This window comes from Gymnoscopelus microlampas, assembly GCF_963454915.1.
Source record: "Gymnoscopelus microlampas genome assembly, chromosome: 12".
Classification (NCBI taxonomy): domain Eukaryota; kingdom Metazoa; phylum Chordata; class Actinopteri; order Myctophiformes; family Myctophidae; genus Gymnoscopelus; species Gymnoscopelus microlampas.
Window position 1 is genome coordinate 49,160,572 of NC_139949.1, and position 12,299 is coordinate 49,172,870.

Genomic DNA, 12,299 nt, shown 5'->3' on the forward strand with positions numbered 1-12,299 from the left:
GTTCTCTAAAAACAAGCGCCAGAAACAAGCAACCACCTTCATGACAAAAAAAAAAACACCGTAGGGGTCCGCAATGTTCCAGGGGTGTCCCTGCGCGTCCCAACACTCCACAGGGGGTCAGTGGACCAGCAGGGGGTCCGCGGACCCCCTGTGGACCCCCTGAAACATAAAAAATATTATTTCTTCTAATTTTTTCCTTTTTCAAAAAAACTTTTCCACAGTTTTACTCCGGCGATTTGGGTCCCCCAATATACACGCGGCCACGCTGGGCCCCGTGCGCGGCTGGGGTTGAGGGGGGCGTAGCCCCCCGAAACTCTAGTGTTTTATAATGTAATACTTTATATATGCAAAGTAACTAGTAACTAAAGTTTTCAAATAATTGTAGTGGAGTAAAAATACAATATTTGCCTCTGAGATGTAGTGGAGTAGAAGTAAAAGTATTGGAAATTGGATATACTCAAGTAAAGTTAAAAAAATACCTCAAAATTGTACTTAAGTACAGTACCTCAGTAAATGTAGTTACTTTACACACACTGCACTCCAACAATGTATGGAGTATCATTTCAAGCCATAAATAACACGCACCACTTTGTAGGATTAGAAAAACCACATCATTAAAAACTGTCCGTTTTACTTCATCCATAGACTTATCATTGAGATGTAGAGAAGCACTGTAGGGTGGCATTTTTGTATTGTTTCACTTATAAGCATTACAGGGGGTGTACTGTAAGTGGTTGTGTTTTTGTGTGTTCAAATGAGTTGAATAGATAGCTCTATATTCCCATAGTAATCATTGCTATATAGATTGTTTGTTTAGTAAAGGGGTCTCCACGGTCTCTCCAGCTCTTCAGTAAACAGAAAATACAATTAATCCAATCAGGAGAGATCTCATGCAGGGTTCAGGATAAACAAGTCAAATTGGATGTGATGAAACAAACAAAACAAAACAAAACAAAAATGAGCTGACAAGTGAAGCTGATGAATTGGGTTTTGTAGCACTATGTTGGATCACTCCACTATGAGATATCGGAGACATCCGAGGTACGTAGATTACCGGATTAATCCGTGTACGGCATACATGGGCAACTGGCGGCCCGGGGGCCACATGCGGCCCCCACCTTCACTTAATGCGGCCCGCAGGTTAATATCAGAATACTGATATATTATTGATTTCAGCTGATACAATTCCAAACATGCAAACATGACCCGCTTTAATTACTTCAGTCTATATGATCGTAGCTTAATGACTAGTATTAAAATTCTATTGTCTTTTTCATGTCAAATATATTTGTATTTAAGTTCATAAAGTTAACATAAGTATAAGTAAATGCATTTGAAATTAAAGAAATGTGTTACTTTTCAGGATTCCAATTAAAAAATAGCACCAAAAGAAAATCTGAATTCCAATTCAAAAATGGCAAAAAGAGCAGATCTACAAGCTCAAAACGCGTTTTGAGCTTGTAGATCTGCTATTTTTGTATGTAGCATATGCAATGTGGCCCTCTGGGGTGAGTGTGGAAATATAGTGGCCCTCTCCATCATCAAAGTTGCCCACCGCTGGTGTACGGGGTGTGCCACGCCTAGGGGGCGTCGCCCTCTGCGACTGCCTCAAATCCCTATACGTGGCCAACCTTTCCACCTCGCATCGATGAGCATCGATGCGAGGTGGACTTTTGAGCTCCGCGTAAGAAGCAGAAGTAAACTCGAGGCTATTCAAACAGCTTGGCGGAGCTAGCTCCACCTTTGAGTGCTTCTGCTTCGCCCCGCTCGGTTTGGCTTGTGACATCTTGTTCAGGGGTTTGTGTAAACCCCCCCCCCCGCTTTGTTCCTTGTCCTTCTGTTTACTCTCGGTGTGGGGACTGTGCCTATCCTGTAACAAGTTGTGGGAAACTGTGTGTAGTTAGCTTAGGCGGCTTGCAGTTTTTTTTCCCCGAGTGGGAACGCACGTGCGTACGCGTGCGTGTTTTTCTCCCTCGACGCGGCTGTACCGCCTGAACTTGTGCGCTCCGGGTGAGCTGGTTGTGAGATCCCTCCAACCTCAGCGAGTGTTCTGACCACTATAGTGTGCTTTGTGTTGGCTTTGTGCGTTCAGTTCCACACGGACGGGTCCGAGCCCTCTCTACCTAGCGACAGGGTACATTCGGTGGTAAAGCACACGGTTGTAAAGCACACTGTCGGTTGCAAAACTGTATCCTCCCTGTCTACGGGCCACAGGCTAGATGTACAACAACAAGTGATAAGTTAAAGGAGTAGTTCACATTGAATTCATGGGGATTCTTTTGTTTTTCTCGCATTCCTAAGCCAATAATTTGATGACCCGGCGGAAAGATGCTAATGTATCTTGAGTCTTGAGAGAGCGCCGGTCATCTAATTATTGTCTTAGTAATGCGACAAAAAAACTATAGGTTACTAGCGTAACCCCGGTTTTATGATAATATAAGCGAGATGTCTCGCTATGGGAGAGCGCCCTCTGGGCGCGACACAGAAGTACTACCTTATACACTTCCAGACAATTTCATTGGCTGGACTCTGACTACTCCCTGACAGGTGGCTCCGCCCCCACCTTATATCAGTTCAGGGAGATGTCAGTTCATTCAATTCAAGACAACATCACTTTCTTCTCGTTCAAAAACAAGAAGGGTGTCTTTCGAGACATCTCGCTTATATTATCATAAAACCGGGGTTACGCTAGTAACCTATAGTTTTATTTCAAATATTTCACTCGATGTCTCGCTATGGGAGATATAGTACACTCCCTGATTGTTATCTCGAAGTCCAGAGTAACCAGCCTAGGGGTCCGTCCCCCGTCTGGAAGCTACATTAAGGACCGTATGCGCCACAGGTGCCGCTGTTACGTCCAAACTGTAGAATCTGGCAAACGTCAAGGGCGAAGCCCAGCTTGCCGCATTGCAGACATCCTGAATGGAGACCCCTCTGAAGAGGGCCCATGATGCTGCTATCCCTCTCGTGGAATGTGCCCTCAGTCCCACTGGGGTCAACATTCCTGCACTAGAATAGGCCAATCTAATGGCCTCCACTATCCAGTGAGAGAGTGTTTGTTTCGTAATAGGCTTGCCCACCAACCGTGGAGCCCAGGATACAAACAATTGATCTGACTTCCTAGAAGTCTCAGATCTATCAATGTACATTTTCAAAGCTCGCACTGGGCAGAGACAATGTAAACGTTCATCCTCTTGTGAGATAAAAGGAGGCGGATGAAAAGCTTCCAGGGTCACAGGAACACACGGCATTAAGTGGTTCTTTGGTATAAAACCAGGCCTAGGTTTAACCATAACTCTTGTAGCCCCTTCATTAAACTGAGTACATTCCTTGTGTACTGACAGTGCATGAAGGTCACTGACCCTTTTAGCAGTCACCAGAGCCATAAGCAGCGCCGTTTTAAGGGCCAAGTGCTTCATGTCAATCCGGTTCAATGGCTCGAAAGGAGGCTTAGTCAGGGAGTCCAGCACTTTTGCTAAGTCCCAAGACGGTACTGGAGTCTTTACCACAGGCAAGAGACGCCTAGCTCCTTTCATAAACCGCCTAACCAGATGGTGCCGGCCCACTGTCTCACCACTATTAAATCCTAGATGGCAAGCTGCAATAGCTGCCAGGTAGACCTTTAGTGTAGAGAAAGCCCTCCCTGTGTCCAACAGGTCCTGTAGAAAAGACAGGATAACCACCACAGGGGCTTGAAACGCCATGGTGTGCGTTTTCTCACACCATTTCTCAAATGTGCGCCATTTACCACCATATTGCATCCTTGTGGACAGAGCCCTCGCTGACTGTATGGTCGAGATGACACTCTGAGGTAAACCTTCAGTAACCAGATTCATCCTCTCACGGGCCAAGCCCATAGAGCCAGATGTTCCGGGTACTGACAGGCTATCTCGCCCCGTGCTTGCGTCAGCATGTCTGCGCGTAACGGTAGCGGCCACGGGCGGTCGTACAGGAGAGGTGTTATGTCTGACACCCATTGCCCCCATCCCGGGGCTACCAGTATGACTGACAGTCCTTGTTCCCTCACTCTCTCCAGAGTGGGGGCAATCAGAGACAATGGGGGAAAAGCATATAGTAGTGTCCTGGGCCAAATGTGCGCTAACGCATCCAGACCCAGAGGCGCCACACCCTTTGCTGCGAAGAATAATGGACATTTCGCGTTGTCTGGAGAAGCAAATAGGTCTACCTGGGGTCGGCCAAACCGATCCCAGATCCGCTCCACTATTACTGGGTGTAGTGACCATTCCCCGTAATGGCATACACCCCTGGACAGTAGGTCCGCTCCTATGTTCTGCACCCCGGCGACATGGGAGGCTCTGAGCGACAGCAGGCGAGGCTTGCACCACACAAGCAGCCTGTGTGCTAGTCCGTGTAACACACTGGACCTTGTCCCCCCTTGTCTGTTGATGTAGGACAAGGTTGACATATTGTCTGTTCTGACTAACACATGACGGGCCCGCAGAAACGGGAGGAAATGTTTCAGTGCCAGAAAGACTGCCATTAGCTCCAAGTAGTTTATGTGACAGGTTTTCAGCCTGTTGTCCCATAAACCCCTGGCCGGCTTGCCTTTGTAGGTGGCTCCCCACCCTGATAAGCTCGCATCTGTGGTTATCACCTCTCTGGAGGTGATCACTCCCATGGGCATCCCCTCTGAGAGGAATTGTATGCATCTCCATTGGCTTAGAGCCTTCATGCATTCCCCCGTGACTCTCACACGTGTGTGATGACGCTCGCTGGGGATTCCCTGTGACGTCATCCACAGCTGGAAGGGTCTCATGTGCAGCCTGCCTAACGGTATTAGGCCTATCGCTGATGCCATGAGCCCTGCCATTCTCATGCACAATTTGAATTGGACCCAGTGGCCTGTCCGAAATTGTGCCAGGCAGGAAAGGAAGGACTGGACCCGTTCTGATGACAGTCTTGCTGTGAATGACAGCGAGTCCAGTCTCGTGCCTATGAAATTCGCTGTCTGTGCTGGTATCAATACGCTTTTCTCGTGATTGATTTTGAAGCCCAGATCCGAAAGGAGGGATATTACTCTCTGAGTATGTTGCTGCGCTTCGAGTTTTGAAGCGGCCAGCACTATCCAATCGTCTATGTACGAGGCTATGCGAATCCCCTCTCCTCTTAGGGGTGCTATCGCAGCCTTCGTGCACGTCACGAATACCCTTGGACTGAGGGACATGCCGAATGGTAGAACCATGTATTGGTATGTCTGACCCCGAAACCCGAACCTTAGAAATTTTCTGTGTGGTGGGTAAATGGGTACGTGGAAATACGCGTCCTTCAAATCTATTACTGTATACCAGTCGCCCTGACGCATCATGCGTAAAAGGGACGAGTTTGTCAGCATTTTGAATTTGAACACCTTTAGGTATCGGTTGAGAGCTCTTAGGTCCAATATTGGACGCAGCCCCCCCCCTTTCTTTTTGACCAGAAAGTAGCGAGAGTAGAAACCCTTGTTTGCTTGATCTTTCGGCACTATCTGTATTGCTCGTTTGTTTAGGAGGGAGACTATCTCTTCCTGCAGGACATCGCCTGCCTTGCCCTGTGCTTGTGAGAAAATTATTTTCCCTAGGGCAGGGGGTCTCGAGGCAAACTGTAGCATGTACCCTTTGGATATCGTTTTTAGCACCCATTGGGGCGTATTGATTCGAATCCATGCTGGTAATTTCTCTGAGAGAGGGAAATTCAGTACTCTGCCCCTCTCTTTGAGCGGTGCAATGTCGCCCTCTAGCGGCCGAGTGAGAAATTGGCCGTGGATTTGTTGCCCCGAGAGAGGATATGTTTTTCCTCTCTCGTTGCAATAAACCTGTCCCATTGTCTCGAGGGGTCCGGGGGACCCCTTGGACGATGGGCTCATGTCCCTTATGTTCTGGGTTTGTTTCGAGTGTTTTTCTGATGGCCCTGCCTCTGAATGAATCAGTCGGTCTTGGCTTTGAAATTTTATTTTCGAAACACAGACATTTAAGCATACATTTACAACATTGAACTGTGGAATGTGCAAAGTCTTTTGTCTTTTGAATGGGCGATGTGGCATGTGTCCCGAGTCCACTCTGCTCTGCCCTCCTCCCAGAACTGGGGATGTTAACGGGGGGGAGACGTTGTCCTTCGTCTCCCCGAGGCGTGGGGACAGCTATGTCCCTCTCCTCTTTTTGTTGTCACCCCTGTAGGAGCCCGCGTGAGAGCCTCCTCTGCCGGGTGGTGACTGGAAACGGCGCCTGTTTTGCGCCCCTCCTTGGCCAGCTCCGCGTGGGGCTGAGTTGCTCCGTGGTGGTGGTGCAGGCGCCGCTGGAGCGCGTTGCGCTCCGCGGGGAGCTTGTGGTGCGTAACGGCGAGGAGCAGGAGTCGCGGTTTGAGGTGTGTTTTTGGGTAGACACACGGTCATGGCCTCGTCCTCCTCTTTTTTAGATTTTAGCCTGGCCGTCATTGCTGACATGGCGTTCCCAAATAGGCCACTCTGGGAGATGGGTTGATCGAGAAGCTCGAGTCTCTCCTGGTCTGAGATTTTGGCGTATTCTAGCCATCTCGCTCTCTCCAGAGCCACTTGGTATGCCATAGCGCGCCCTGTGGCTATGAGGGTAGCTTGAGCGAGGTTGAGCATTTCATCCAGAATTCTGCGAACCTCTGCCATCTGTTCCGGTGTGGGATCATCACCTCCCTGCCGGAGTAGAGCGACGGCTGAGGCTCCCAGGAGCGCGGAGGCGTTAGTTGCCCGGACAGAAGAGCCCAGAACGCCGTAGGCTCGTCTATTGATCTGGGAGAATTCTTTGTCTCGTTTGGAAATGAATCCAGGGCCCCGCAATAGTCCCGTTGCTCCCGTGGAGAGGAGATAGGAAGCGAGCCCCCTTTCCATCGGGGGGAGGGTTTCGAACCCTGCTTCCTTCGCCCCGGCGCACTCTAGGTGTTTCAGGGGAGAGACTGCTGCGGAGATGGGTTTGCTCCATGAGCCAGAGGCGAGTCTGGAGGCATCCTCTGTGAGGGGAATCAGACGTTTTATCGCTTTCCTGGCTTTTGCCCCACTGAACCCGTCGAAAAGCGACACTATCGGTGTAGTTTGCTCTTCCTCTTGGGGCCAGGGGATATTAGCACGGGTGGCAGCTCGCTGCAGCAGCACGTAAAGATCTGCCTGATCGACTGCTGGTCCCGCCTGTGGCGCGGTGCCGGTGGTTGCCTCGGTTGTGCCAGAGGACGTGCCGGCGGCCGCTGTGGGCCTGGGTTGGGCCGCGGGTAGCTCTGCTTCTGCGTCTTCGGCTGGAGGGAGGATATCATCCTCACCGTCCTCAGCCTCTGACCCGTCAGAGAATTCGGCTTCGAATCCACCCTGGTCCTCTGTCGTGTCCTCGGGTTGGTAATGTTCGAGGAGCTCGGACAGTTCGCCGTTGAGAATCGGGTTCTCTTCGTCGAGGATCGGGTCCTCGGTATCCATCTGACCGCCCCAGCTCCTTGGTGGAGAGGTCTCCTGTAGGAGCAGGTTAGGGGGTTCGAACCCCGGCTGGTCGACCGCCATGGCGTCCTCGTCGGGTCGCGGCGGTTTGTCGAACTTTTTAACTCTCTTTTTGAGGAATTTTTGTTCGGTTACACCGCAGGCCATGCAAAAGTCTGAGCCTTCTTGCATCCCGCGGACCGCATGGTCCCTTCCCAGGCACAAGACGCAGGCGGAATGCCTATCGGTTCCCGTCATTGTTGTGCCGCACCTCTCGCACTCTTTTTGTGGGACCTGGGTTCTGTTGGACCTGGTCCGTGGTTTCGGAGCTGCAGAGGCCATGTTCACTCTTGCTTATTAAGCTAGGCGACGTGGGGAAAGGGCTCGAAAGAAACAAGCACTGGGGCTAGTATATTGCTCTAGCGTGTTTGTTCTTTCCAGCTAGCTCCAGGCTAGCTGTGATTAGTAATCGGGGTGATACTAGGGAAAAGTGTATTAAACTCGTCCTTCGGATCACGGTTACTATGTAAGCAGACAATGCTTTCTTTTCAGCTTATTAAGCTTGGCTATGGAACGTTCTTCAAGTTCTTAGCCGGACAACTTGTGATCTTGTCACAGTTGTATTAGTCTATACCTTCGGTCGGCAGCGTCTCGCGGTCCGGGATATTATCCTGTCCTTTTGAAACTTTTTCGCAGTGCTCGACTCGTTGAGGTAGACTGGGGAAAAGGTACGTCTTCGGTCGGACGAGAAGAAAACTGAATTGAATGAACTGACATCTCCCTGAACTGATATAAGGTGGGGGCGGAGCCACCTGTCAGGGAGTAGTCAGAGTCCAGCCAATGAAATTGTCTGGAAGTGTATAAGGTAGTACTTCTGTGTCGCGCCCAGAGGGCGCTCTCCCATAGCGAGACATCGAGTGAAATATTTGAAATAAAACAAAAAATCTCCATGAATTCAATGCTTCATGGGGAGTGTAATTGATAGAAAATAAGCCATTTTTAAATGGCATTATACACAGGGGTTTTATGCCGAATGCTAATAGTGTGTGCACTGGGAATACTTTCCCACAGGTTAATGCTCAGGTTAATATGCAGGAATAACAATGAATGCAGCAGATTGAGCGTGTAAGGTTATATCACAATTTTACATTTTAAATGTTCCTAAACCTTTCAATGTTCTTTATTCCCCCAGAAACCTTGGGAAGTCAGGCCTACGCGTGTCCTGCCTGGGGTTGGGTGAGTTGGCAACATACAGCTTTCAAAGTTTCCTTCCTTCTGTCTTTCTTTCTTTCAATGACGTTTCAATGACACGTGTTAGGGTTGGGTTTAGGGCTGTAAAAATAGACAGTTTCTCGCCAGCCATTATTGACACGAAATAACAGGGTGTAGCAGATAACAACAGACACTAATTAAGGCTCTCAGTACAGTAGTTCCATTTCGATAGCACAATAGCAGCACCCCTGACCCTGTACGCAATCCCGAATGGAACACAGCCTATTATTAGATACACTCTTACTATTGTTGTGGGAAAAAAGGTCTATTATTGTCAAAGAATAGCACAATGAACAGATTCAGTTATGGTTCATTCTTCCGCTGGCAGGCAGCCTCTTTCCCTGTAAAAACAGTCTAGTCAACACCTGACGCTACCCAATTAGTCTCACATAGCTAGACTGGAATGGAGGTGTTGACCTACCAAAATGTCGGGGGGGGGGGGCTGTAAGGGCTACAACAGCAGAGAAAACAGCAGCTATAACAAACAGCTCTTGGCAAAGAGCTACTTTTGGAAAGCAGTCCTCAGTACAGTCACAATATGAAGTACTGCCTAACAGTGGTGTAATGTAACTAAGTACATTTACTCAAGTACTGTACTTAAGTATAATTTTGACATATATACTTTACTTGAGTATTTCCAATTTACAGTACTTACTTCTACTCCACTACATCTCAGAGGCAAATATTGTACTTTTACTCCACTACAATTATTTGAAAACTTTAGTTACTATAGGTACTTTGCAGATATAAATTATTATATTATGAAACACACATTAACCTCTATATGTCAGACGAGACTATACCAAATAGAGCACCGAGGTCTGACGTCACTGGCACTAGAGGGCGCTTTTTCACAGGTTTGTGGCTTTATTTTTTGTGTTGAAATCCCCATTTGGGCATCTTAGATCACGTCATATAAGAACTGTGTTCCAAACATAAACACACCACCCTGGCGTTTTTGTCATGGGGGTGGCTGCATCGTTTATGATATTCATTCATATTTGATACAGCCTGTTTCTGGCGAAAATGGAATTAATTCTGCCTTAAAAGTCTTAAGAACTACTACTTCCGGGTCTGAAATCACTGTCCCCACAGCAGCCGCGTTCATGGGAAATGTAGTCTTTGGGTTGTTTGACTCGTTTCTAGTGTTTATATTGTGTTACTCTTTGGGTAAATGTGTACATTTACACCTTCAGTCGATGCTTCATATCCATATGAGTAAAAACGCCAGGGTGGTGTGTTTATTTTTGGAACACAGTTCTTATATGAAGCGATCTAAGATTCCCCAATGAGGATATCAATACAAAAAGTAAAGCCATGAACCTGCGGAAAGTGCCCTCTACTGGTAGTGACGTCAGGACTTCAGTGCTCTATAGTGTTTGGATGCTTGATGTTTGTGAGTGTTTCTCTCTCTGTCTCTTCAGGTACATGGGTGACATTTGGATCACAGATCTCTGATGAGGTGAGCACTCTGGCATTATTTATTTGCTAATTTCAAAATGTTTTGAAACTAGCAGATCTACAGATCTGCTAGTTCTATCTCACATCGCGGCGCGTTGTGAGCTTGTGTAGACAGGGGCGGCTCTAGGGCACCTCCAAGCAAGCCCATAGCACCCCCGTAGCACCCCCAAGAAATGTGTATATTTAAATTGGTAGGCTATATCCACAACTCCGCCGCCGGTGCTCGTAGATCGTCTATTTTCAAGTAGCCGACATATACGGTATGTAGGTTTAAAGTGCTCATGTGGCCTATGATAGACACTTCATTTGGGGCTTGTTTTCCTACACCTGCTTTGCTTATTTCTCTCACAAAATCTGGCAACACTGCTCCCCAGTCTCATTAGAATGGAGCAGAGAGCTATAGCGTCTCTCCAGACCACGGTTTAATTTTCCTGCCGGTGCACGCTAGGGGTACAACAGTTCAGTGGTCCTTGACATTTTTTCCATTTCTTAAAAATGTCTCTCTCCTTGTAAGAGAGTAATTATTGCCCAGAGAGGCTATACTTTCTATTTCCAGAGATCTAAAAACTTTAAAACAAGCCACAACAACAACAAACCACACACACCTTGATGCAAAGAAAATGGTATCTTCAAAGTACAATATTGGGTCTTTCATTCCAGAGATTCTATCACGACAGGCTCCTCCTGGGTTTTTGGGCCGCAGCCAAACGTTGCTATAATTACAGCTATAAAGTAGTCATTCTGGACGTGTTCCAGACGGGATGGGTCTTCTGAGGGCAACCTGCCCACAGAGATCCACGCTAGAAAGGTCTGGCCACTGTTGCTCTCCCCTAAGTGCAATTTATTGGCACGTCCACTGTACTGTCTGGTGCCAGTAAATTGCACTTAGGGGAGAGGGGCAGTGTACACAACTTTCTGTCTACTTTTATTACTGTGTTCCTTTTGGTCCGGCACCTGCTCTAATACCACTTAAGCCCCTGTAGATACTTTGTTGTACAACAATTGGCACAAAAATAAATTAGCCGTCGTAGAACCTCACAATCTGCTATGATCACCCTCGCTGCGGTTTCAGCCAATAGCATTAATTTCCGTTTGCGTTTCGGACCGGATATCAACCGGATATAGAAAGATGGCGGATTCGCTGCAAAAATAGGCTTCATTTACGGTCTGTATAGAAACCAATGGCGCGACGCTGTCCATATTATTCTTACGGTCTATGGTGTCAACCCCTGCACTGGGATTGTGTTTTTGTCCCATGCAGTGTCACTCTGTCTATTGTGTCTTTTGTCCCATACAGTGGCGTTCCCAGGAATAGGCTCTATGCACAGCAGCCATTTTGGAGAGAAATTGGGCCTCCTCTTACTGTGCATGTTGGCTCACTAGAAATACTAGTGGGTCTCAAAGTGTGGTCCAGGGACCCTCATCGTTCCTTGAGAGCGTGTAACTCTGAGAGTGTACAAATGGAACCAAATGGACCCTCCCGGGTCCATTTGGTTCCATTTGTACACTCCTTGGGGGTCCTTGAAATTAAAAAGTTTGAGAACCACTGTGCTAAAATGGAACAGAGCCTTCATTAGTGTCATTGGTAACACCTGTGAAGGAAGCAAGGAAGAGGCCCAATTTCTTTCCAATATGGCTGCTGTGCATAGAGCCTATTACATTTGGGGCAGGTGAGATTTTTTTTCTCCCCCCATCCGAAGGGCGGGGGGGTGTACTCGGGGGGAAAATCTCCGGGGAAACAAGGGAAACAAGTTAACAACAACACTACAAAACTGAAAAACGTTAATAAAAACAAAAACGTTAATAAGCTGCTCAAGCTGCTCTCAGAGCCCCTTTTATGCCAGGTGAGTACAGGTGATGGCACAGACCCCCCCCCACCCCTGGCACTCCTGGCACCCCATGAAGACAAAGGCATACATTTGCATCACTGCAGGCGAGGGTCTCTCTGCTGAATGGATACGGTGGTGATTAGCTGCCTGCCCGCCTGAATGGACAAGGAGGCGGGCTAATGGCTCGACGGCCACTATTCTGTTTGGAATTTTTTTCACTGCCTGTTTTTCAGTCAGTCTTCTACTTTATTTTCTAGGGGAGGCGAGATTTTAGTGCCTCTATGGTGGGTACGCCACTGGTCCCATACAGT

At 47.9% G+C, this 12,299-nt stretch overlaps 1 protein-coding gene across 2 annotated transcripts in view; it reads left to right on the forward strand.

Annotated features, from left to right (window-relative positions):
- The window catches only part of LOC311057753 (voltage-gated potassium channel subunit beta-2), a gene marked incomplete at both ends in the record, with an annotated part of 119,119 nt that overhangs the window by 69,215 nt on the left and 37,605 nt on the right, over positions 1-12,299 (forward strand). For both annotated transcript variants that reach the window (XM_084074805.1, XM_084074804.1), the window contains 2 exons: positions 8,619-8,662; positions 10,123-10,160. In XM_084074805.1, the coding sequence (XP_083930931.1) occupies positions 8,619-8,662; positions 10,123-10,160 (82 nt within the window). The remainder of the gene's footprint in view (positions 1-8,618; positions 8,663-10,122; positions 10,161-12,299) is intronic.